Source organism: Halichoerus grypus, chromosome 2 (genome assembly GCF_964656455.1).
Source record: "Halichoerus grypus chromosome 2, mHalGry1.hap1.1, whole genome shotgun sequence".
NCBI lineage: Eukaryota > Metazoa > Chordata > Mammalia > Carnivora > Phocidae > Halichoerus > Halichoerus grypus.
The window spans coordinates 126,099,047-126,125,006 of NC_135713.1; the positions used below are offsets into that span (position 1 = coordinate 126,099,047).

At 51.9% G+C, this 25,960-nt stretch overlaps 2 protein-coding genes across 3 annotated transcripts in view; one reads left to right on the forward strand and one right to left on the reverse strand.

Annotated features, from left to right (window-relative positions):
• RAD50 (RAD50 double strand break repair protein) overlaps nucleotides 1-13,655 on the reverse strand; it is a 130,487-nt gene extending 116,832 nt beyond the window's left edge. For both annotated transcript variants that reach the window (XM_078067527.1, XM_078067524.1), the window contains exons 1-2: nucleotides 13,468-13,655; nucleotides 5,171-5,228 (exon numbers count right to left, since the gene is read on the reverse strand). In XM_078067527.1, coding sequence (XP_077923653.1) covers nucleotides 5,171-5,228; nucleotides 13,468-13,640 — 231 coding nt within the window. In that variant the 5' untranslated portion in view covers nucleotides 13,641-13,655. The remainder of the gene's footprint in view (nucleotides 1-5,170; nucleotides 5,229-13,467) is intronic.
• Nucleotides 13,656-18,530: 4,875 nt separating this feature from the next.
• IRF1 (interferon regulatory factor 1) lies at nucleotides 18,531-25,763 on the forward strand. Its single transcript, XM_036106425.2, has 10 exons — nucleotides 18,531-18,762; nucleotides 19,806-19,897; nucleotides 21,186-21,285; nucleotides 22,083-22,259; nucleotides 22,373-22,422; nucleotides 22,530-22,662; nucleotides 22,849-22,971; nucleotides 23,358-23,407; nucleotides 24,309-24,444; nucleotides 24,767-25,763. The coding sequence occupies exons 2-10, from the start codon at nucleotides 19,811-19,813 to the stop codon at nucleotides 24,877-24,879; spliced, it is 969 nt and encodes a 322-aa protein (XP_035962318.1). The 5' UTR covers nucleotides 18,531-18,762; nucleotides 19,806-19,810; the 3' UTR covers nucleotides 24,880-25,763.
• The last annotated feature ends 197 nt before the right edge of the window (nucleotides 25,764-25,960 follow it).

The window sequence follows — 25,960 nt, forward strand, 5'->3', positions numbered from 1 at the left end:
TACTTGGGATATTTTATGGTTCCATATAAATTTTAGGATTGTTTTTCAACTTTTGTGAAAATGCCCTTGGAATTTTGATAGGGATTGCACTGAATCTATAGATGGCTTTGGGTAGCATGGACATTTTAACAATATTCAGTCTTCCAATCCATGAACACGGGATGTCCTTTGTTTGTGTCTTCTCTGATTTCTTTCAGCAAAGTCTTGTAGCTTTTGTTATACAGATCTTTTTTTTTTTTTTTAAGATTTTATCTATTAGAGAGAGAGAGTGCTCAAACAGGGGGAGCGGGAGAAGGAGAAGCAGGCTCCCCACTGAGCAGGGAGCCCAACGGGGGCTCGATCCCAGGACCCTGGGATCATGATCTGAGCCGAAGGCAGACGCTTAACTGACTGAGCCACCCAGGCGCCCCTATTATACAGATACTTCATTTCCTTTGTTAATTTATTCCTATTTTATTGTTTTTGATACTATTTATTTCTTTTTCAAATGTTTCAGTGTACAGAAAAGCAGCTGACTTCTGTGCATTGATTTTATACCCTGCAACTTTACTGAATTCATTGATTAGATCCAAAAGTTTTTCTGTCAAGTCTTTTGGATTTTTCAATATATGAAATCATATCATCAACAAACAGTAATAATTTTATGTCTTTCTTTCCTATTTGGATCCCTTTTATTTCTTTGTCTTGCCTGATTATTTTAGCTAGGACTTCCAGTACCATATTTAACAACAGTGGTGAGAGTGGACACTCTTGCTTATTCTGACGTTAGAGGGAAAGCTTTCCATTTTTCCCTGTTAAGTATCATGGTCTTGTCATATATGGCCTTATTATGTTTAGGTGTGTTCCTCCTATGTACCCAACAATCTACTGAGAGTTTTCATCATGAAAGTATGTTGCATTTAGTCAAACACCTTTTCTGCATCTATTGATCTGATCATATGATTTTTATCTTTCATTCTATTAATGTGGTGTATCACATTTCTTGGTGTGTGTATGTTGGACCATCCTTGCATCTCAGGGATAAATCCCACTTGGTCAAGGTGTATAATCCTTTTAATGAATTCTTGAATTCAGTTTTCTAATATTTTGTTGAGCATTTTTACATCTATTTTCATCAGGGGTATTGGTCTACAGTTTTCTTTCTTGCAGTGTCCTTATCTGGGTTTGGTATCAGGGTAACGCTGTCCTCATAGGATGAGTTTGGGAGTGTTCTCTCCTCTTTAATTTTTTTGGAAAAGTTTGAGGATTGGCATTAATTTTTCCTTAAATGTTTGGTAGAATTTGTCCATGAAGCCATCTGGTCCTGGCGTTCTCTGTGTTGGAAGGTTTGTTTTTGATTACTGATTCAACCCCCTCACTCATATTGGTTTGTTCAGACTTGCTATTTCTTTCTGGCTCAGTCTTGATAGGTTGTATGATTCTAGGAAATTATCCATTTCTTCTTGGTTATCTAATTTGTTGGCATATAATTGTTCAAAATAGTCTCTTATGATGCCCTGTATTTCTGTGGTGTCAGTTATTATTTCTCTTTCATTTCTGATTTTATGTATTTAAGTCTTCTCTACTTTTTTCTCAGTCTTGCTAGGGGTTTGTCCCTTGTGTTTATCTTTTCATAAAACCAACTTTTTGTTTTGTTGATTACTGTTGTTCTTCTGGTCTCTATTTCATTTATTTCCACGCTGACCTTTATTATTTCCTTTCTTCTACTAACGTTGGGCTTAGTTTGCTTTTCTTTTTCTAGTTCCTGGAGGTGTGAAGGTAGGTTTTTAAATTTCTATCTTTTTAATCTTTGTGATCTTTCTAATTTCTTTATATGTGCATTTAAGGCTCTACACTGCCTTCTCAGAGCTGCTTTAACAATGGGGCCCCTTGGTGGCTCAATCTGTTGAGCATCGACTCTTGGTTTCAGCTCAGATCATGGTCTCAGGGTCATGAGATCAGCCCTGCATTAAGGTCCGCCCTCAGCCGGGAGTCTGCCTGTGATTCTCTCCCTCTGCCTCTCCCCACCTCTCTAAAACAAATAAATAAATCTCTAAAAAAAAAAAAAAAAAGAAAGAAAGAAAGAAAAGAAAGAACTGCTTTTACAGCATGCCCTAGGTTTGGGTAAGTTGTGTTTCTATTTTCATATTTTCATTTGCTTTGAGATATTCTTGGACTTCCCTTTTGATTTCTTCTTTGGCCCACTGGTTCTTCAGAAGTGTGTTATTTGGCTTTTACATATTTGTGTAGATTTTCCAGCTTTCCTCCCATTGTTGATTTCTGGTGTCACACCTTTGTGGACAGAAAAGATCCTGGGTATGATTTCAATCTTCTTAAATTTGCTAAGACTTGTCTTGTGTCCTATCATATGATCTATCCTTGAGGAAGTTCCGTGTACTTGAGAGGACAGGTCAAAACAACCACAATTTCTTAAGAACAGGCCCATTCTGCTCCCTTTTGTACTAAGAACCCATACTGGGAATGCAAGCTGTTGTCTTCAACGCTCTCACCAAACTAGAGAAAGGGCAATGGGGCTTGGGTGGTTAAAACACCACAAAGTTTTACCAAGATTCAGGTAGGGTTTTTTTCCCCTTGATTAAACATCTCCTTAGTGTTGCTGTAAACTTTTAATTAGTTTCTAGAGTTATAATAAAGTTGATTCTGACAGTTTTTGCCACTGTATTTCCTGCTTTTGTGTAGGGATGGGCTTTTGGAATTCCCAACTTGCCCATTTTTTGCTGACGGTACTCCTAGACCATTTACATTTTACATAATTATTGATGTGACTGAATTTATGTCTGCTATTTTATTATTTGTTTCTTTGTTCACCCTCCCTCCATTTCCTCTTTTCTGCATGTTTGGGTTATTTGAACATTTTTTTAGTATTCCATTTAAATGCGTCTATTGTGTTTATAACTACCTTTTTTTAAGTGGTTGCTCTACAGATTATAACATATTTACCTTTTCAGATCTGCTTAGGATAGACATTTTATCATTTTAAGTGGAATGTAAAACCTTACCACCATATAGGGTCCTTTACTCTCCTTTCTTTATGTTATAGTTTCATTATTATATAAACATATACTGAAAACACCAAAAAAAGTTATAATTTTTTCAACCATAAAACATATTTTAAAGAACCCAAGGGCATGTCAAATAATAAATAATAGAATATTAAATTAACCCAGATTTTACCATTTCTACTGATCTTCCTTCATTCCTGATATTTCAAGTTAACTTCTGGTACCATTTCCCTTCTGCCTGAAGAACTTCTTTTAGCAATTATTTTTGAGCAGGTCAACTGTCAAGGAATTCTCCTCATCTTCCTTCATCTGAGAATGTCTTTATTTCACCTTCACTCCTGAAGGATATTTTTATTGGCTATAGAACTGTGGGTCTATAGTTTTTCTCCTCCAGCACTTTAAAGATATGATTCCTCTTCCTCTGGTCTCCACAATGAGACTTCCTTCTCTCCTTCTGATGATAAATTTGAAGTAATTTAAATGTGTTACCCTACATGGGATTGTTTGTTTTTTGGGTATTTAGTTTCATAAGTTCTTTATAGATTTTGGATACTAACCTTTATCAGATATGTCATTTGCAAATATCTCTTCCCACTCCGCAGGCTGCCTTTTAGTTTTGTTGATTGTTTGCTTCGCTGTGCAGAAGCTTTTTATCTTGATGAAGTCCCAACAGTTCATTTCTGTTTTTGTTTCCTTGCCTCCAGCGACGTGTCTAGAAAGAAATTGCTATAGCTGAGCTCAGAGAGGTTGCTGCCTGTGTTCTCCTATAGGATTTTAATGGTTTCCTGTCTCATATTTAGGTCTTTTATCCATTTTGAATTTACTTTTGTGTATGGTGTAAGAAAGTGGTCCAGTTTCATTCTTCTGCATGTTGCTGTCCAGTTTTCCCAGCACCATTTGTTGAAGAGACTGTCTTTTTTCCATTGGGTATTCTTTCCTGCTTTGTCGAAGATTAGTTGACCATAGAGTTGAGGGTCCATTTCTGGGTTTTCTATTCCGTTCCATTGGTCTATGTTGTCTGTTTTTGTGCCAGTACCATACTGTCTTGATGATATAGCTTTGTCATATAGCTTGAAGTCTGGAATTGTGATGCCTCCAGCTTTTCTTTTTCAAGATTGCTTTGGCTATTTGGGGTCTTTTGTGGTTCCATACAAATTTTAGGATTGTTTGTCCTAGCTCTGTGAAAAATGCTGGTGGTATTTTGATAGGGATTGCCTTGAATGTGTAGATTGCCTTGGGTAGTATTTTAACAATGTTTGTTTTTCCAATCCATGAGCATGGAATGTTTTCCCTTTTCTTGGTGTCCTCTTCAATTCCCTTCATAAGTGTTCTATAGTTTTCAGAGTACAGATCTTTTGGTTAGGTTTATTCCTAGCTATTTTACAGTTTTTGGTGCAACTGTAAATGGGATCGATTCCTTGATTTCTTTTTCAGCTGCTTCATTATTGATGTATAGAAATGCAACAGATTTCTGTATGTTGATTTTATATCCTGCAACTTTGCTGAATTCATGTATTAGTTCTAGCAATTTTTTGGTGGAGTCTTTCAGGTTTTCCACGAAGAGTATCATGTCATCTGCAAATAGTGAAATGGAGCTAGAGGGTGTTATGCTAAGCGAAATAAGTCAGAGAAAGACAAATACCATATGATCTCACTCATATATGGAATTTAAGAAACAAAACAGATGATCATATGGGAAGAGGGAAAAGAAAAAGAAGGAGAGAGAGAAACAAGCCATAAGTGACTCTTAATGATAGAGAACAAACTGAGGGTTGATGGAGAGAGGTGGGTGGGGGATGGGCTAGATGGGTGATGGGTGTTAGGGAGGGCACTTGTTATGATGAGCACTGGTGTTGTATGTAAGTGATGAGTCTGACTTCTACTCCCAAAACCAATATTGCACTGTATGTTAACTAACTAGAATTTAAATAAAAATTTGAAGGAAAAAAATGCACTACCCTATAAATACCGTATCTCTTTTTCTGCAATATATATTATCTATTATATTATCTATATTTTTATATTGCATATATATTACTATACATCATAATTATACACCATTTTTCTTCTTGTGATGATGTGAGATAATAAAATGCCTATGTGATAAGATAAAGTGAGGTGAATGATATAGGCACTGTAATGTGATGTAGCTTTAGGCTACCACTGACCTTCTGACGATATATCAGGAGGACCATCTGCTTCTGGACCACACTAGACTGCAGGTACCTGAAAACACAGAAAGCGAAACTGCAGATAAGAGGTGACTACTACATTCTACATGTAAGCCCATTTTCGGATATATGTTCAATATATAATTTGCAAATATTTTCTCCCATTCTGTAGCCACCACATTTCATTCATCTGTTTGGCTTCCCCTCCAAACTCTGCCTGGGTTCCGTCCCCTGTTCTTTCTCTGATAGCACCACCACCCCGGTTGGTCTCTCCTGGATCATCCCCCCCACTCTGCCCTGCCCCATGGTCTTGCTTCCACTTGTAGAAAGACTTAGACTGGACAACAGTCCAGTCTGCAAACAGCAGCTAGTGAGCATTTAAAAAGGACATTGGATCATTTCCTCCCCATGTACCACATCCTTCAAAGGCCCTCCATACCTTTCGCATTAAGCCCCAGCCCCTGACAGCAGGCCCAAGATGCCCCGCATCATCTGACCCCTGTTGATCTTACTGTTCCCATCTTCTATCGTTGTCCTCCTTACCCATCATGCTGCAGCCACAGTGATCTTGTGCTTATCCCTCGAAACACTGAGCTTGTGCTTATCCCCAGGCCTTCACATGAGCTCCTCCCTCTGCCTCGAGGGCTCTTTGCCCTGTTCTGCACATTGCTACCCCTTCCATCATTTACAAAGTTAAAATGTCATTGCGTTAGTGGTGCCCAGGTAGGGCAGTTGGTTAAGCGTCCGACCCTTGATTTCGGGTCAGGTCGTGATCTCATGGTCACGGGATCGAGCCCCGCATGGGGCTCCACACTCAGCGTGGAGTCTGCTTGGGATTCTCCCTCTCCCTCTGCCCCTCCTCCTCCTGCTCTCATTCTCTCTCTCTGAAATAAATAAATCTTTAAAAGAACACGTCACTGCTTTAGACAGACATTCCTTGAACACCAAATCTAAAGTACCTACCTCCATAATCTCTGTGACACCATACTATTTTATTTCTCTGCAGAATAGTTATCCCCATATGATATTTTCCCCCACTGTTAGCCTGCCTTCACTAGAATATGAGTTTCATGATAGCAGAAACTTTGTCTTGTTCGCTTCTATATCCCTAGTGTCTAGACCCATGCCTAGCACGTCCTCTAGGGTCAGTAAATTCTCATTGTCTGCACCACAGCATCTTCCCCTGTACCCGACAGCTGGCCATATTGCAAATGTTTGCTGTCTGAATTTGTCAAGTAATCCATCCCCATGGCACCAACGGTCAAAAAGCATCCCTGAGCTAGAAGAGGGAGAGAAAAGATACACATGCAGGAAAGTGACAAGAGAAAGTTTGCAGAGAAGCCTAAAAGAGATCAATTCCTCTAGAAGTATTTTGGGAATTTTGTGACAGAGTTGCCACGTTTCCGGCTCTGGCGTGGGCTCCCACCCAGGACCAGCCTTACCTTGGTTGCGGGGGCTGTTAGGCCCACACAGGATGCTCATGGGGCCATGTTGCAGGGGCAGGCGCAGCCCGAAAGCTTCCACAAGGCCTGCTTATCAACGAAATTAGACTCTTTGACTTCATCTGTTGTTACTCTGCTCCTGTCCTCCTGGTGTCTGCAACTTGATTTTCCCATCCCACAATCCTTAGGCCAGTGGGTCAGCTGTCCCATGAACCAGTGACAGCTCTTTGCTCCCACCCTCCCTCGGGCCACGAGGCACCAGGCCTGCTGGCTGAGCGTGGCATCTAGGGGAGCATGGGCGGTTCTGGTTTCTTCTCACCCCTCCCTGAGAACCTGGTAGGTGAGCGGTCTGAGGAGCCTCTGTGAAGAGCTGACACTGTTCTGGTGAATCAAGATGGCTGCTAAGGCCACTCCTGGGGCTCAGTGAGGAGCAGCTTTCTTGAGCACTGGGCCCTGTCTGAGTCCTAAGAGAACAGCAGACACCCACCCTGTCTTGGCCTGGGAGAGAAGTTTCCCTGGAGTCAAGACCCCTGCCTGGACTCCCAGGAGTCAGGTGAAGAAGCCTCAGACTTCTATGCAACCAAGAGTAAACAAATGACGTAAACAAATTCCCATAAGCTGCTTATCTGAGGTGGGGACTCCAGATGCCAGGGCCATGGCTGGGCAGGGCTCACTGGGGAAAGCCACCCTCTTTTTTTTTTTTTTTTTGGTGGCAGAAACTTCGGGGACGTGGCTGCCCAGGGTGTGGCCCTGTTTGTGGACTTCCCAGCTCAGAGGCTGCACAGGGTCCTCTGACTCCTCTGTCCACTGGACATCTCACCCTGCACTCCAACCTGGTCCCTATGTCCTGAGGCCCCAGCCTGGAGCTCAGGAGGGAGTGAGTCTAGAGGAGGCTGAATCAGAGGAGCCATGCAGCTGCTTGCGGGCTCTCTCTGATTTTGTTCTGCTGATGCGTCACCACCTTCATTCCAGCCTGGACTGGATAGTTGAGGCAGGAACTCTGTCAGGGGATGATGACTCTTCCTCTTTTTAGAGAGCCCAGGGCACTGCCCTCTCACAGGCCTATCGTGGGGCCCTCAGCCCCAGGACAAATCCTCTGTGGGGCCCAGAGCGTTTGTTCTGGGGGAATCTGAGGGGCTGCCAGGGTCCCCCTGGGGAGACTTGTGCTCAGTACAGGACATGGGCCTTCCTGGGCCATGATGCCAGGGTGCGGGGGAGGGTGGCTACATGACAGGGCCCTTGCTCTCTGGCCTCCCTCAGTAGGCATCTTAGAAAATGCCATCTCTGTCTTTGCTTGGGTCCTTGCTCTCTGGCACCCGCTCAAAGGCAACTGACCAGGAAGCAGGTGCTTTGTTTACCGGGTGGCACCTGCCTATCTGCCCTAGCCAAAGTCCGTCCTCAATTCCTGACCCCGCCCTTTAAACCTGCATTGACGACCCTTCACCCCTGGACCCCTCCACCCCCTTTGCCAAAAGCAGGAGAAGGGGGAGTCTCCCTGTTAGCCAGCAGGGGGCACTGCTGCCCCAGGGTCAGAGCTCCCGGGGTGGGGACTAGGGGAGTGGGACCGCTCACTAATCCCCTGGGAACACAGGTGGCCCTCAGGGTGGACTCTCATCCTGCTGGACAAGAGAAGGATGATGGTTTGATAGACACACCCCACCCAGCAGTGGAGGCACCCTTATCCAGCCTTCCCTGCGTGTTGCGCCCACACACCCAGGGTCCAAAGGGCAGGGCCCAGGAGTCTTGGATGTACTGTTTCAGGTTCTAGCTACGGGCAATGGTGACTGGGCGTTCCTGGGGCAGACTGTGACCTTTTTAACCTCCTGCCCTACTCTCTTTAGCTCAACACCTTCAGCTCCCCAAACTCATAATCTAGACAAAGCCAAGGCCCAGAGTCTGGCCTTGGCCCCAAATACAGGCATACAAACTGTGTTAGCAGAGTGGGGGCCTCTCTATTCTTTTCCCAGAATGGGGAATTATGGAGGGCATCAGAAGGGTCCTGCTTCGGGGCGCCTGCGTGGCTCAGTCAGTTAAGTGTCTACTTTTGGCTCAGGTCATGATCCCCGGGTCCTGGGATGGAGCCCCCACATCAGGCTCCCTGCTCAGCAGGGAGTCTGCTTCTCCCTCTCCCTCTGTCCCACCGCCTGCTCATGCTCTCTCTCTCTCTCAAATAAATAAATAAAATCTTAAAAAGAAGAAGGAGAAGGAGAAGGAGAAGGAGAAGGAGAAGAAGGGTCCTGCTTCAACCTGTTCCACATCCTGGCCATCCCCAAATCCTGTCCTCTGATCCTGCTCTCAAGTAGGCCCACTTCTCTCCATCGTCTATGGCCATAGACCTAATCCACCTGGATCAACTGAGCTGCCTCTTGTCCACTGCCCTGCCTCCAGTCACAGCCGGCCCCCAGACTAGAAGGGAGCAGGTAGGTGCCTAGCGTGCCAAAGGTCAGGAGGCACTCAGTCTCACAGTGATGCGAGTACAGAGTTGGCTCCTGAGAGTGGCTGCCTCCCCACGTTTTGTTTGCCACACCCGAGTCCCCCTGGTTTGCCCACGCCTCATCCTTCACGGCAGCCACGTGAAGTCTTCTAAAGCATCGGTCACTCCCAGTTACCCTCACAGGGCCTGCCCTCGAATTTACTTCAACAAACATCTGATGACAGACCCTCGTTCTCTAGAAGGAGAGGAACCACAGGTCCTGCCCTCACGAGCCCCTGTCTGCCAAGACAAAATCCGGACTACTGAGTATGACCTTTGAGTTTCTTCGCAGTGTGGCCCCCTGGGCTGGTCCAGCCTCAGGGCCTGGGGCAGCCACACAAAGCCAAACAAAGCCATACTGCAAGCAGGATCTGTCCTGCACTTCTGGGCCTCCAAGCTTTTCCTTGGGCTGTTCCGGCATCCTGGAATGCCCTCTCCCATGGCTGGCCTATTAAACTGTGACTCATCCTTCAAGGCCCCCATGAATGCCACCTCCTCAGAGTAGCCATCTGACCCTGCTGAGATCAACCGCTCCCATCTCAATACTCCAGCATCTCTGCTCCTTTGTCTAATACTCCAGGTATTACATACATCTGTCATTCTGCAGTCAGCAGTGCATTTATTAAGCACCTACTGTTTGTGAGGAGTGTGCTGGGTGCCGGGGAGCTTGCTCTGACTGTTAACATCTGCATCCTCTGCCCTAGGAGAACAGCCAGGTTAGTGGTGGGGACCATGGCTGCTCACTTCTAAGTCCCCCACAAGGCCAGCACAGGCAGAGGGCTGAGCAACAGTCCATGACTTTCAGATGCCCCTAAGTCTTCACCCTTCTGGAGTTACTGTTCCACCACAAGCAAGGTACTGCATGTGCCCTCCAGCCCCTGTGGAAAGCCGTCTCCAGGAAGGAAGAATGGCTTTTGTTTCCTGGGGTGCCCAGAGCTCCTTCTCCCAGCACAGGCTGGTCTATTTTGCCCCCCAGTATGGACCCAGTCCTCTCAAATACTTCCAGAGCAACATTTCATGTTGGATATCTGACACATGACACACTCATTGTGGTTTGTCATGGGCCAGACTGGACAGCAGACTGTCATGCTTCCTCCTGGACCATCCAGGTGGGTGGGTCTCTGCTGACTCTTCACTCCTCCTACAAGTCAGCTGGTTGGTCAGTCAACACAAAGCACTGGAACCTCTCCCACACGACTGACGTCCTACCTAAATTGAGCTCCTTTGTGGACCTACCTTCTTTTAAAGATCTTATTTATTTATTTTAGAGACAGAGAGTGTGTGCACAAGAGGGGTGAGGAGCAGCGGGAGAAGGACAAGCAGATTCCACGATAAGCGCACAGAGCCCGACTGCAGGGCTCGATCCACGATCGTGACGTGAGCTGAAATGAAGAGACGGACACTAAACCGACTGAGCCACCCAGGCGCCCTGTGGACCTACCTTCTAAAAGAGGAAAGAGCACCCACCTGCTTTTAGCAGCCCCTTCCTCTTGTTCTGTGTCTGGCTGGCCCTTGTCACTGTATTCCCAGACTCTCTGCAGGGCTTAGAGGGCACACAGGGGAACAGGACGATGGCAAAGGGAGCAAAGGTCTCCTTGGAAGGACAGGACCAGACAGAAAAGGCCCCAGTGCTGCTCAGGGAAGCCACATCCCTCCATCCTTCCTCCCTTTGGGCCATCCAAGACTTTCTGTAGAAATTGTCTTGTTGCCAAGACCACCTCAGGGCAAGTGTGCACGCTGCTGAGACGATCTGAATACATCATCCATCCATCCATTGCCTATCCACGCCACACTGGTTCACAGGGCACCTGCTGTGCTCAGCCAAGGCCAGATCCTGGGGCTACAGCAGTGAACAAGAGAGGGCACCCACCGGGCCACACACCTTGCCTCATCCCTGCTTTCCTTATATGAACATACCTGTAACTCAGCACGTGCTGTGTGCAAACTACAAAGACACATCTCTGTTATCTTTTAGCTGGAGGTACACCTACTGTTTCTGAAATGTGACCTCGAATGGAGCCCAACACAGACACTCTGAAAACCAGGTCCTCTCCACGTCAAATTTTATTGGCAAGGATGAGGGTTTGGCTCCCTGCCTCAAAAATTCTATTTGGACTAGGCAGCGGGAAAGAGAAGGAGGGGACAATAACCTATTGGTCTGGGGCTCCACTAAATTGCTATCATGGTCGCCGGTCCCCTTAGGGGCACCCCCTCTCTGTCCTAAGCCTTATTCCTAGGGCAGCCCCTGGAGTTGGGATTCCCAGGATGAGTCACCAGGTCACCAGGGGCTGTGCTCAGAGCACAAGCTCTACTCTTGCAGCATTTGGAGTTTCCCTGGCTCTCTCCCAGGACGGCCACCCTGATCCTTAGCCTGGGCCAGGAGAAGTGAGTGATGGCCTGGACAAGGGATGCTAGAGGGTCTATCTGCCCGTCCCTCCACTGGCTGGCGGGCTGCTTCCAAGTGGCCCTGTGCCACCTGCCCCACCCCCAGCTCTTTTGGACTGAGAGAGCTCACTTGTTTGTCTTTCCAAGAGTCATGGTCTTCAGGCTATCGGAAAGGAGACCCCTGTCACAGACTTGGGGTCTCAAGAGCAAGAATTTAGGTGACCCTGCCCACCCAGACTCCAGGCATTACTTTGGTCTGAAGAGGCCAGGGAGGGTCCAGGTCCAGGACTCCATCTCACCATTCCAAACTTCCATCCTTCCTGGCTCAGATCCAGGCCCAACCCACAATCATCCCTGGTCTGAGTTGCAAGCCCTGGGGAGGGAAGGAAGTGGCCGACCCCCACAGCCAGCATTCCTCTGTGATGACTATAGTCTGCTCACTGCCCAACCACCCCATCTGGAGGGCAGTTCTCAGGGAGCTACAGGGGACTCCCCCACAAAGAGGCTTAGGCCTCTCCTACAGAGCAGGGGTCTTCGTTAGCTGGGGACATCAGGACCTGCTGGGGTAGGGAGCCAGGAGAGCTGGGCCCAGAGGTCTCCTGGAAGCAGGTCAGAGGGCCACAAGGCCCGCCCTAGATGCTTCTCACTCCATTTCTTCACTCATTCAATAAACACCGAGACCCTCCTTGTGGTTAACCCTGTTCTAGGCCCTAGGCGGGGCAGGGCTGCACGCTCCAGGGGCTCCAAGTCATGTAGGAGGAATCCTCCAATAAATAAATTAAGTACACAGAGAGGATGATTTCAGCGATGATAAGAGCTATGAAGACAACAAAACGAGATGTGACATACACTGAGGGGTACAACTGGGGAGCTCAGCCGTTTGAGGGGCCTCCGGATTCCTCAGACTCCACCTGCCCATGCACAGCCCCGTCCTGCCCTGTGTGCACAGCCCCCTCACACACTCCCACACCGCCCCTTCTGGGTGGGGGCTGGGGCAGGTGCCTTCAGGTGGGGCTTTTCCGGGGCCGGTTTTCCCCAGCTCCTCTTGGAACTTCCAGAGGGCCACTGGCCCGCGACACCGGACGGCCGCCCGTCCCCCGCTGCAGCACGAAGCTCAGCGCTCCCGGCGCGGTTCCCGGAAACTCCTCGCTTTCCCTGTGGCCGCCGCGTTTGCAAGAAACCGAAACCCAGGCCCCGCCCCTCCGGCGCGGCCCCGCAGTAGCCCGCGTGGGGGGCTGGGGCGCGCGCGGGTGGGCCGATCCCGACTGGGCGGCCGGGCCCGCCCCTCCCCCACCCGCGGAGCCCGGCTGGCGGCGGCCGCCCGGCGGCTCAGCACCCCCACGCCTCCCACGGGAGAGCTTCGAGTCCAGCGCGAGTCGCCGGGGCTGCGGCGGGCTGCCGAGTGCCCCAGCGCGGGGTGGGGAGGGGGGGGTCGCGACGCGGCGTTCCCGGGCGGCAGTCTAGAGGTGGGCGCCATTTCCGTGCGCCTACTGTGTGCCCGCCACCCACGGGGTGGCGAGAAGGAAGGGCAGGGGCATTTACAAAGAGCTCTGCACCCCGAGTGTTGCTAGCTTCGTCACGCGGAAGCGGGGGGCGGTGATAACGGCCGCAGAACAGTTCAGCAGCTTGCCCGAGCTCACACGGCTCGGCGCTGCGGAGCTGGCTGAAAACGCTTAGCCCACAGCGGGAGGCCGGGAGGGGTGGAGAAGGAAGTGCCCTGGGCTGCGGGCAGGTGAGCTGCCTGGCACGGGCAGGGCAGCCAGCTGGGGGTGGAGGGGCGGTCCCAGGCAGCCACCCGGGCGGCACGGCTGGGAGGCTTTGCTTTTCTCCGCCCTCCCTCCCTTTCCAGGAAGCGGCCGCTTACCCGGACTCACCCCCAGCCGGGGCCGAGCAGGAATGTGGAAGTTAGCCTGAAAGGCTTGTGCCCCCTCCCCTACACACACACACGCACACGCACACTCAGAGCAGGTTGGGGCAGCGCAAGCGTGGGTCACCTGGAGGTGAGAGACTCCAGATCAGGACTCGGGTTCCCCAGGGCGAAGTAGGGGTGCTGATGCCCCCAGGAAAGCCTAGAATTCTGCCAGGGACGCTCCGGGCGAACGGTAGTGGGCGCAGGCGGTACTGCAGGACCCGTTCGCGTAGGGGGCGGGGAGGATGCTGCTTCCATGCAGAGTCACTGTGGGACGTGGCCGCCAGGCCTGGCCCCAGAGCACCCTCCGCCCCCGGCCCCGGGCCCCACGGGGCGGATGGAGAGCTGAGGCCTCTTTCCTCCCAACCCAGTGTTTATAAGAAATGAAACTGCACAGGGCATCAGCGGCAGCCCACACTGACACCCGCTCCCCCTGCGAGGTTCCGGAACAGTCCACAGCGCTGGAGCGATTCCTGGCCCACTCTTCCATCGCAGGACCCCCTAGCTGCAGTCAGCTGCAGCCTCCCACTCTGTGTTTAGGATTTTTGTAAGAGCACAACGCTTAATCTGCTGTGTCATACAGCATTTTTGCCAGAGTTGTGAGAGGGGAGGGGCTAGTCTTGAGCCAAACCCCGGGCTGACCCGAGCAGGAGTGCGATTCGTATTTGTTGAATGAATTAAGAAATGACTTTCAGGCAGAGTGATGACGGCTGGATTCTTCAAGCTTTTGGATGCTTTCTGATGATTTTATGCCTGACTTGGGCTCGGCACTTCACAGTTTAGGACTGCCTGCCTCCAGGTTTGCTGTGAAAATAGAGATGGTGGTTGGAAGGGCTTTTGAGCATCTCCCAGAAAGCCCTCCCTTCCGACCTGGAAGACTAGAAGGCATGCTGTGGGTTCCTCTGCTTTGGGGACCATGGCTTTCTCTCTGGGTAGCCTGCCCCATAGGGGCCCAGGGCTCCCCTACTCTCAAAAACCTGGTGAAAGCGTGGCTGAGTTCTGCACTTCAGAACTAACTGGAGCCCCACCTCCCCACAGGGTGAACATAGTGTTCTGAGAGCCTAAGGGAGGGAGCTACGGGCTGGATTGCTCATCAGGGAAGAGGCTCCTATAGAGGTGATCCTGCCCCCTGCATCCCTATTGCAGAAATCACCTCAAAGGAGGCTCTGCCAGCCTAGAAAACTCCAGGGCCTAATACAGAGAAAATTACCCTTATTAAGTAATGGTATAGATGGGAGGTGTGCTGTGAGGGAGACCAGAGCTAACCCTCAGCTAACTCCACCTGCGGGTGTGAGGAACCTGCTCAGGTAGGTCACCTGCAGAAAAATGCAGACTTTGTTCTCTAGAAGGTCACCACCCAGGTGATAAGTGCAGAAAAGGCAGCATGAAAGTTAAGTGCCAGGGGTTTCTGAGGAAGGGAAGGAATTTGGTTTGGCAGCTTTGGGGGTACTTCCTAGAGGACCAGGCATTTCCTCTGGGCCTTAAAATGGAGACTGACACTGAAGTGTGTCGGGTGGGAAGAGGAAGGGGGAGAATGAGATTGAGAGAGAGGGGGGTGTGAGTTTTGCCAAACACCAGAGGAAGATAGGGATGAGGAGCAAATGGAAGAAGCAAAGACATGAAGGGAAAAATAGTGTGTTGAGAGAACAGGAATGCAGTGAGAGGTTTATGCACTACTGTTTTTTTTTTTTTTTTTTTTTTTAAGATTTTATTTACTTATTTGACGGAGACACAGCGAGAGAGGGAACACAAGCAGGGGGAGTGGGAGAGGGAGAAGCAGGCTTCCCGTGGAGCAGGGAGCTGGATGCGGGGCTGCTCCCAGGACCCCGGGATCATGACCTGAGCCAAAGGCAGATGCTTAACGACTGAGCCACCCTGTACTACTGTAAATACATGTCATTTTGCTCATGTTTTACCATTTAGAAAGTTTGATAGTCTAATTTCATCTTCATAATAATTAGGAGAGATGGGCAGACTATCTCTTTTTTACAGAGAACACAGAGGACCAGAGAGGGGTGGTAACTTGCCTAGGGCCACATAGCAAGTGGCAAAAACACATGAACCCATGCTTTCAGACCCAAATCCTGTATTCTCTCCACTGCCCTCTAGTTCCTGTCAAGCGTAAGGGAGGTGGGGGAGATCAGGTTGCAATAGGACCCCTGGAATCAGAGTGAGCAGCGACTTGAATGTGGGGCTAAGGAGTCTGGGGAAACTCAGAAGCTCCTGGTGGACCTGAATGTTTAGGGGATCAACAGAGTTAGGCAGATCATCCTAGTGCAGAGGCACCTAGAGGGGCCAGCCTGCCAGGGAGGAGGGGAGGCCGGCGGGTAGGCTGTGGCAGTAACAGTCTGGTTCTGGTATCTGAAAACACGAGGATGCAGGGAAGACGCGGAGGACCAGGTGAGGCAAAGATGGGAGGAGGATAGGAAAGACTTCAGCTGGGAAGGAGCTGGAATTAGGATGAGAGAAAGCTGCTGGGGGCCGTGTAGAAAGGGGAGGCCAAGAGTTCTGCTTGTGTCTATGTGAATCTGTGGATAGGGTTGTAGTGGAGGGTCCAGGAGGCAACTAGAGCTTGCGTTTGGAGGCTACTTGTCCCCAGGGGATGGCTGGAATGACAGAAGATGAGTATTTTGAGTCAGAGAGGACTAAAGGGCTGGCCCTGAATTACTAAGAAAAACCTAGGGGAGGCTCTGTTTTGCTTAGCATCATAGGGAATGTGTGATACATTTTAAAATGGATTCAAGAGCTATTACAATAAAAATTTGAAGTACTTAACCAGGGTATAGTTTTATTTCACTGATTGGTAGTGTAGCACTCCCAATCATGATAAGCAGATTCTTACCTGCTTCAAGATAAAATAAGAATCCCTAGACTTAAAAAAAAAAAAAAAAAAGTCAAACACCCCTTCAAAGGTCTAAATGGCAATTTCATCACTAAATTCTAACACTGGGGAATTTCTCCTAAGCAAAAAAAAAAAAATTGATATGGGTAAGATTTAGCTACACTGTTGTCTGTATTAGGAAAATATGGAAATAACCTAAATGTCCTACAATAGGAGATTAATCGGTAAGTTTTTATTTATCCTTATTAGAGAATAATATATACCACTACCAATTCTATTGTAGAAGTGCATTTCATGACATGGAAAGATACAGATACTGATGATTATCTGTGAATTAAAATAAAGTTCTTGTTTTAAGGCACTTTTTACAGGCTCCTATTGCCTTTAAAGGGTCATTTTGGTCAATTTCTGAGACCACATGAGACGCAAACTTCCTTTCCCTGATCTCATTTTGAATTTTCCAGTGGCTATTGAGACAGGACAAGCATCCATTTGCTGCACACAGAACAGACTGCACAACTCAGGAGCCACTTGCTTTCTGCTCTTCTCGCTCCGAAGGTCTTGATTTCTGTAGTGGGTTCCCACTCCATCTGCCATTTAAAGCACCCCAACCCTTCTCCCCCTTCCTGGGCTTCAGCACCTTCCATTTTTCTTAACAGCCAGCTAGGCTCCTTCCTCGCAGTTCCTCCTGCCTCTTTGCCTCTCTAAGCAACTGCACCCACCACTCTCTGGGAGACAGCTCTGACCCATTCTTGTAGGTCTCTTGGGAACCAAGCTTCGTGTTAGTCCCAGCATCAGATTCTGGTGCACCAGAATTGGATTAACCCATCCATTTCCTCTGTGGGAGGGAGGCAGTAGAGTGACTGACAGGTAGAATGCTGCATCAGTGTGTCTATTTATAGCCTACACCATTGCAACTGGGTGCTGAGGCTGTGAAGGGAGAGCTGGGTGAGGGGAATGACACGACCAGCCCGGCCTGGAGGAGCAATTTACTTCTGAGTCAGCAGCTTTGGGGAAGGTGAAGGAAGGAACCTGCTGGGCCAGAGTTCTGGATGGAAAATGAACACTCAGCCCGGTCTCTAGGAGCACAAGTGGGGCAAGGTCTACGTTAAAGCACAAGAGTTAAGTAGCTGCCCTTCCCAAGAGACTGGGACCTGGGTTCCTCAACTCTTTGGCCACATCCATGGCCTTGGCCATCCCCAAGCAACTTCCCCCATGCTGCCCAGAACCTCTCTGGGCCCAGCGCTGAGGACCCCAGGCAACACCAATGCTGCTACTAAGGTGCTCCCACGCAAGGGCCCTGTGAGGCTGTGGAGGTGGCCTAAGGCAGGAGTGCTAGGGGGAACAAGGCTACCCAAGCCCTACCCCAACTCAGCAGTGGGGGCTTCTCTGAAATCCTCTTTTTCCCTAAGATCAGCTGTATGGCAGTCCCAAAGGATGTAGACCCAGAAGACGGGGAAGTGCTTCTCGGTCATTGTTAGGCTCTGGGCAGGGACCTCGAAAACCACGCAGCATCTCTGTCCCCAGGTGCGGCACGGTGCTTTACGGACATCATTTCTCTGTCCCTGTAAACCAGCAAGATAGGGCTTCTTCTTCTATAGCTGAGGAGACTGAAGTTCCCAGTCCCATGTCAGGTGGACCAACAGCGGCCAGACCGGGATTTCCTCTCCTCCGGCAGCCCCAGGCGGCACCCCAGGCAGAGTAGGCTTTCCCTTCCTTCCCCAAGGCAGGTGAGTGCCCGGAGGTTGGTCACCCCTCAACAAGAGGGGGGCGGAGTATGAGGGCCCAGACCCTTCCTTCTCGGCACTCCATTAGCAGGCTTGAGGAACCAGGCTAGTTTACGGAGAATCAATCCCGGTATGTTCACTCTGAAGAGGACGGCAGGTGCCCGGGTGACCTCCTCACCTGCGCTCAGAAGACACGCATCCCGGGAGAGGAGGGTGAGGAGATGGCCACAGGACCGAGCAGGCCGGGAGAATGCGGAGTGAGGGGAGTAACTGCGGGCCGGGGGCGTTCGGCTTTCCAGGACAGCTCTCTCCCGGGCTAGCTGGTGTGGGGGTGGAGTGGGAGCGGACGGGGCGGGCCCGCGGTCGCCCCAGGGCGGCGGCGCCGGGCCGGAGGGGGTGGGGAGGAGCAGCCGCCCTGTACTTCCCCTTCGCCGCTAGCTCTACAACAGCCTGATTTCCCCGAAATGATGGGGCGGCACCGACCAATAGGCGCCCTCGCGGCTCTTTAGGAGGCGGGGCCGGGCCTGGGTTGGGGGAATCCCGCTAAGTGTTTAGATTTCTCGCCGGCGCCGCTGCCCGGGCAGAGCGCGCCACTCCTTCGTCGAGGCAGGACGTGCGCCCAAGCCCGCCCGAGCAGAGGCCAGCGGGAGCCGTGCCAAGCCAAGGCCAGCCGTGCCCAACGGCCCCTCGACCCGGGCATCCTCTGCCTTCCCGCCGCCGCCTCCCGGAATTGCGCTCCCAGCGCTGACACCGCTGCCCCAGCCGCGCGGGGACCTCCGGGCGCCGCCGCTGGATCGCGCCCGCTGCGGAGGTGAGCCCGCCTTCGCCGCGGGGGGGGACCGGTGGCGTCGAACAAAGGCGCGCGGGGCACCAGGAAGTGGGGGCCGACTCACCCCAGCGGGGAGAGTCGCGGGCGCGCGGCGTTGCCTGGGCCCCCGCGCGGGCTCGGGAGGGCGCTGGAGGAGCGGCAGCGCGGGGAGGGCGGGCCGCGCGGCGTGGACCGCCCACGAGCCGAGGTTGCCGGCGCCCGGCCGCTGTCGCAGATCTCTGTGCGCGGAGCCACCCGGGCCTCTGGGTGGCTCGGTAGGTTTGTCGCGCGCATCCGTGAGCGCTGCCGGGGACTCGAGTGTACGTCCGCGCGTGGGCGCCCCGTGCTCCCCGCGCGGGCTTTCGGCGATCCCAGCTCCGCGCCCAGGCCTTAGGTTTCAGGCTGTATGTGCAGGTGTTGGGGGGCTGGGACCTGCTGCCGGGGATGGCTGGCGGACCTGCTGGGGCTACGGGAAGAGGCGCCACAGGTGTTCCTTCGGCTACTTCGCGGAGGAGGGGAGCCAGGCCGGGAGGGGTACATTGTCTGGGAGCAGTGTAGAATAGATGGGGGTGGGGGGTGACGGGGAGGGTGCAGGGTGACAGCTAGTGGTAGTGGCAGCAACTCAAGTACTGGAATTTATTGGCACCAACCGAAAGAAGCCTCTCCCTTCCCAAAAGATCTGAATTTGGGGAGGAAAGTTCTGGTATTAAGATATCTGTGTATTTTATCTGTTTTTCCTGCACATAAATCCTGAAACTATCACTTGCATGCCTGCCTCCTCCCAAGAGTGTTTAGAGGAGTGTGGGGGAAGGGGCTTAAGTGTTTTTGCCCGAGATGATGACAGTATTTGGAGGGCAGTTTTGTAACAGTAAAAGCCCCTTCCCCCATGATTGTAGTACTTGGTACCTGATGGAAGGCAGAGGAAAGTAACTGAATGACCTTAGCAGGGGGAGGGGGTGGTGGGGGTGGTGAGGGGTGGCCGGCAGGTAGTGCCTAAGGGGCTGCTCTACAGACTCCAAACAGGAGCCTCTGTTTTCTCTTCACAGCCAACATGCCCATCACTCGGATGCGCATGAGACCCTGGCTAGAGATGCAGATTAATTCCAACCAAATCCCAGGGCTGATCTGGATCAATAAAGTGAGTGTAACCTTTTGGGTTTTTCCGCCACTATTTTAACACATGTTCTTTGGGGGACCAAAGCTTCAGATGCAGCTCAAAAAGGGAGGTGATGGGGAGGAGGCAGATGTGTTACCCAGTGGGTCCTGCATGCAGGGAGTATGCAAGGCCCAGCCTTGGACGCACTTGGCCAACTTCTGCCTTCCTTCCTTCTTCCGCACGGACAGGGCACTCTCCTGAGGGCCCTGACCGTTTCTAGCAGCAGGACCCTCCCAGCATCTGCAGAGCCAGGGTTCTGATCTCTTCTGAGGGAGACCCCTACAAACACACAGCATCCTACAGGGTCCCAGTCAGACAGGAGACAGGGAACTGGGCACTACCGGCAAGAAGAATGGCTGGTTCAGCAAGGGACCCAAGAATTGACCTCGCACTGTTGGCCCAAGCCCAGAAAACCTCATGCCGTTGCACAAAGGGCAACACAGACCCTGCAGACTTGGAAGTAATAATAACAGTCGTAACGATAGCTCATGCTCACTGTACACTCCCTATGAGCGAGTGTGACACTGTGCTAAGTCTGTTACACTGTGTCATTGAATCGTCACAGTAGCCCCGTGAGGTAGATCCTGTTAATATCTCCATTTTCTGATAAGGAAACTGAGGCACTGAGAGGTAGACAGTGAGATCACACAAGAAGTGAGAAAGCCAAGATTTGAACCTGAACAGTCAGACTCAAAGATCCAGAGTGTTAACCACCAGTAATAATAACAGTGAGACTTAGTCTTTATATGTGTCACTGTGATTTCTTGTTTCACAGAAACCAGTGAGGGACCAGGAGGTATAGTGACGGTGCCGACGTCACGCAGGTAGTCAGCATCCAAGGCTGGCCCGGGGCTCCCTCGGGTATATGGCCGGGAGCCCTTGTGTAGGAGCCGGCGGCCCCAGGTGTCCTAAGCAGCCCCGTAGATTGGATGGAGTTCTTACCTGCTTGTTGGTGCTGAAAGCCAGAGAGCATCCCAAGGTGCCCTGTACGGGTCCCAGCACATCTGTAACAGGCAGACGGAGGTCTTTGCTGAGCTGGTGTTGCCATAGCTCCTCAGAACCCAGAGCCCCTTCTGAGAGATCGAGAGCGATAGAGTAGTCTGTTTAAGCCATTCTCAGGATGGGTCAACCCAAGCCAGATGTCAGGGTGAAAAGGGGAAGTCAGCCTTTTCCCAGACCTGGGGGGCTGGGCAGACTCATGCAAAAGGCCTGTGGCCTCTGAGCTGACACAGGCTTTGTGTGTGTGTGTGTGTGTGTGTGTGCCGTCCAGGAGGAGATGATCTTCCAGATTCCATGGAAGCATGCTGCCAAGCATGGCTGGGACATCAACAAGGATGCCTGTCTGTTCCGAAGCTGGGCCATTCACACAGGTGTGTGCCCTGGTCTCCAGCCCTGGAGGGGCCAGGGAGGAGACAAGGGGAGTCACTTCTATTAACACAAAGGTTCTTCATTGGGGTCTCTGAGTTCCCTGAGACTGTGTACAGCATTTGGGGGTGAGCAGGGGGCAGACTTGTATTTCTGGGGGAAAGGTCCATCATTTCAGCAAGTTCTTAAAGGAACTTGTGAAGTCAGTATCTTAGAAAGTATGATTTCAGGGAGTTGGTGGCTGGATGAAAGCTCCCCCTGGCAAGAGCACTTGTGAGCCTAGATACTGAAAGAGACCCAGGCCTTTCATTTTCTTGATGTTCACCAAGGTCCTGGCCCAAGGCCCATCTGGTTAGCAGCCTCCTTTTATCCTTGAGGGTTGGGGCTCTTGGTCCATCTCAGATCAGTCAGCACACCTATCAGTAACTATTCTTTGATGCCTACTCTTTGTCCACTCCTGTGTTTGGAAATATCAGATAAACCCTAGCCCCTACTTGCTCTCTGGCTACTGACAGCCCAAGCAGGGAGACTGGTCATGGTCTAGCACCAATGCAGCACTTTAGGACATATGGGCCCTCTAGTTCTTCTGGCTGGGCCCTTCAGAAAGGCCTGCTGGATGTGTCTTGAGCCAAGCCTGGGCATTTGAGAAGCCCCGGGGCCTGCAGAGGGTCACCCAGGAATGCCAGTGGTTTGGCCAGTGTGGGTCTCTGGCAGCATGAGAGCTTCCTCCTCCCAGGCCAGGGGGCAGCTGAGGATCCCCACCCATGGCCCTGACAGTCGTCTTCCCTCTTTTGCCCACTAGGCCGATACAAAGCAGGGGAAAAGGAGCCAGATCCCAAGACATGGAAGGCCAACTTCCGCTGTGCCATGAACTCCCTGCCAGACATTGAGGAAGTGAAGGACCAGAGCAGGAACAAAGGCAGCTCAGCTGTGCGGGTGTACCGGATGCTCCCGCCCCTCACCAAGAACCAGAGGAAAGGTATCCAAGGGCTCTGGGTCCTTGGGAAGCTCTGAGGGAGGGAGGGAGGAAGTAATAAGGGCAGCTGGGGCTGGTGTGCCTGTCCCGAGACTGACAGCCTATCTGCCTCACAGAGAGGAAGTCCAAGTCCAGCCGAGATGCTAAGAGCAAGGCCAAGAGGAAGGTGAGTGTGGTCCTGAGCTGCTAGTCTTTGGTCACCTGGGAGTCCGGGTGGGCAGGAGGAGAAGTGCCACAGCAAGCCTGGGCCTAAGCTCCTTTCTCCTGCTGCAGTCGTGCGGTGACTCCAGTCCCGATACCTTCTCCGATGGACTCAGCAGCTCCACCCTGCCCGACGACCACAGCAGCTACACCGCCCAGGGCTACCTAGGGCAGGAGCTGGAGGCTGAGCGGGACCTGACTCCAGGTGAGGCGGGCCGGGTCTGGCAGGAGAGCACACAGGTCACGGGGACGGCTCCTCTTGGGTCTAGGAGGGGGGCCCCGTGCTTGCGGACGGTGGCCCGTTGGAGCAGGCAGCAGGGCCGGGGCGGCTGGGTGTCCTGCAAACTAAGAAAGCCCACGGTTCTGACCTGTGGTTTCTGCTGTCCTTCAGCACTGTCCCCGTGTACCGTTACTAGTACTCTCCCTGACTGGCGCATCCCAGTGGAGATTGTGCCCGATAGCACCAGTGACCTGTACAACTTCCAGGTGTCACCCATGCCCTCCACTTCGGAAGGTATGTGCTTTTGGGGCCTGGGAGGGGTTTCCTGAGGGAGAGAAGAGGCTCAGAGCTCCACCGGGCGCCCATGGAGCTGACTGTGTTGTGCCGGCGAGAAGAGGTTAGGGGCCAGGGGCTGCACTTTGCTCTAAGACTGCTCGTTTCCCCGGCTCCTCTGCAAGCCCAGGCTCCGGGGGTGAGGAAGGAAGCAGGGGGGTGGTGGGAAGAGGTGTGGCTCGAGGGTTCGGGAGGCCGAGTCACCAGCACCGTGTCCTGTTCTGGCCTCGCCGGGGCCGGCAGTTGTCTGCTGCGAGGCTGTGGGTGTGCGCGCGTGAAGGGCCGGGGTGCTGGTGGTGAGGGAGCTGCAGGGCCCAGCCAACCTCTCTGCTCTCCCCCACCCACAGCCACGACGGATGAGGACGAAGAAGGGAAGTTAACGGAGGACATCATGAAGGTAAAGCCTGCTCCCCCTCCCTGGGCACTCTTTCGAAGTGGGTGCTGCTTAGGAGAGAGAGATCCACTCAGAGCCGACAAGCGGGGGGCGTAAGCAGCTGCTCCTATGACCGGGCTGCTGGCGGGTCCGACGGATGCCGCAAGCACGGTGCCCTCCTTGGCTGCTGGGAGAGACACCGTGGAAGTGAGGGCAGGAGGGAGGCCTGCTCCCTGACTGGCTGTCCCGGAGCAGAGCCCCAGGGCCTGAAACGGCGCCGAGTCAGCCGCCAGCCTTGCCGGGTCCCTGACCTGCGTCCTCTGCCCCGGCACGGCCCAGGCCTGCTGCCCCGCTGGTTAGGGCTGGTTAGGGAGTGCACATCAGGTGTTCATATTCAGCCTTTGGGATCCGCAATCTGATGGGGTTTTTTTTCCCTTTTTTTTTTTTTTTAAAGTAAATTATTCTCCAGGTTTTTTTTTCTTTTTCTTTTTTTCCTGTTTCACTTTTAAAAGTGAATATAAAAACGTTTCTGACGTAGTTGTACCCAGGCTCTGTTTCTTCAGCATGGAAAACTTGAGACCTAGCCGCAGCTCTTTATCTCGAGCTTTTCTAGACATCTTTTCTTGACTCAGGATGCTAACCGTTGCATTAAGCCACATTCCCAGTCGGTCTGTCCTCCCCCAGTTGAGGGGAAAGTCTTGGAAGATTCTGTGCCGGAGGGTAGATGTGGGAGTGGGAGTCCAGGGCAGAGCCTCCCTTCCCAGGCCCCCGTCGTAACCGCATTCCACGTCTGCATCCATCTGAGAATGTGCAAGGGGCCAAGGGTATGAGGCTGGCAGGGAAGCGTTGGCTCATTGAAGGCAGGGCCAGAGGATGAGTCTGCACTGGAAGTAAGCTGATGGCTTTCTTCCTCCTCTGTCCGCAGCTCTTGGAGCAGACGGGGTGGCAGCCGACAAACGTGGATGGGAAGGGCTACCTGCTCAATGAACCCGGGGCCCAGCCCGCCTCTCTCTACGGAGACTTCAGCTGCAAGGAGGAGCCAGAAGTTGACAGCCCTGGAGGTAGGAAGTTCCTGGAGCCATAGGATTTCTCCGACAAGGGAGAACCTTGCAGAGGGTGGGAAAGGGCTGGGGGACTGGGCCAGGGAGCAGCAGAGGCAAAGCATCTTTCTTAAAACCTTCGTGGTACAGACAGCTTGCGAACCAGCTGCTGCTCCCAAGCACTCAGGTTTGCCTAAAGATGAGGGGTCTTAACGTTGGAAGGGGGGGCGTGTGGGCAGCACAGGTGGCTGTGACCGTGGCCTGCCGGGATAGGGCTGAGGGGGCGGGAGAACACACCTGCCTTCACCCTCCGTCCTCACACAACCTTCTTCACATCTTCTAGGGTATATTGGACTGATATCTTCAGATCTGAAGAACATGGACACCAGCTGGCTGGACAGCCTGTTGCCCCCCGTCAGGCTGCCCTCCATCCAGGCCATTCCTTGTGCGCCATAGCTGGGCCCCGGCCCCCTTTTACTCCCCTAGGCGAGCAGGACCTGGCATCACGGTAGCTGTGATGCAAAGAAACAGGACTCCTGTGGGCTGCTTGACATGGCAGAGTATGACTCCATTGCTGAGCAGGGATGAGGCCTCCCTCCTTAGGACTGTGACCTCTTGGGGTCTGTCAGGCCAGGGTCTGGGCTCATCTTGCGGGGTAAAGCTGGCCCTGCCTCCTGGGAAGATGGGGTTCTGAGATGGACGTGTCAGGTGGAGGTCTCAGAGAGGAGTCAGCCTCCAGCTTTTCCCTCTAAGCCCAGCTGCCGAGAGAGGGTCTCGCTGTCACTGAGGTGGCCCAAGGGAACAGACCAGTAACCTCAGAAAAGCACAGCGCCGACCCCAGGGCCGGCTCTGCACTAAGAGACAATTGCACTAAGTAAATCCTGTTCCCAAAGAACCCCCCCCCCCCGCCCCGCCCGCCTTCCCAGCTGAGCCCTGGGGCCTGTTCCAAAGCCAATGAAATGTGAAGGAAAATGGGGCTCTGCAGGACAGTGCTCCCTCAGCCTCAGAGGAGCTCCGCCCTGCTCAGGCTGAGGGGCTTGGGAAAAAACATGGCACTTTTTCTGGTGGACCTTGCCACTTTTCTGATCAGAGGTGTACACTAACGTCTCCCCCAAGCTCTCAGTCTTTCCATTTATTTATATCGTGCCTTGCCCCGCGCCCACCTGCCCCCTCAGGCAGGCCCCGGCAGCCCTCAGCAGGCCCTGGGAGGGAAGTGTGAGCGTCTTGGTGGGATTTTTAAAATTGGAAATGCCATCTAACCACTAAGTCATGTGTGCACATACATACATGTGTGTAAATATGTACATTTGTCTTTTTATAAAAAGTTAATTGTTTATAAAGGGTGTGGCCTTTTATTTAGAGATAAACTGCAGATGGTTTTACTTTTTTTTTTTTTAAAGATTTTATTTATTTATTTATTTGAGAGAGAGAATGAGAGAGAGAGAGCACATGAGAGGGGGGAGAGTCAGAAGGAGAAGCAGACTCCCTGCTGAGCAGGGAGCCCGATGCGGGACTCGATCCTGGGACTCCAGGATCG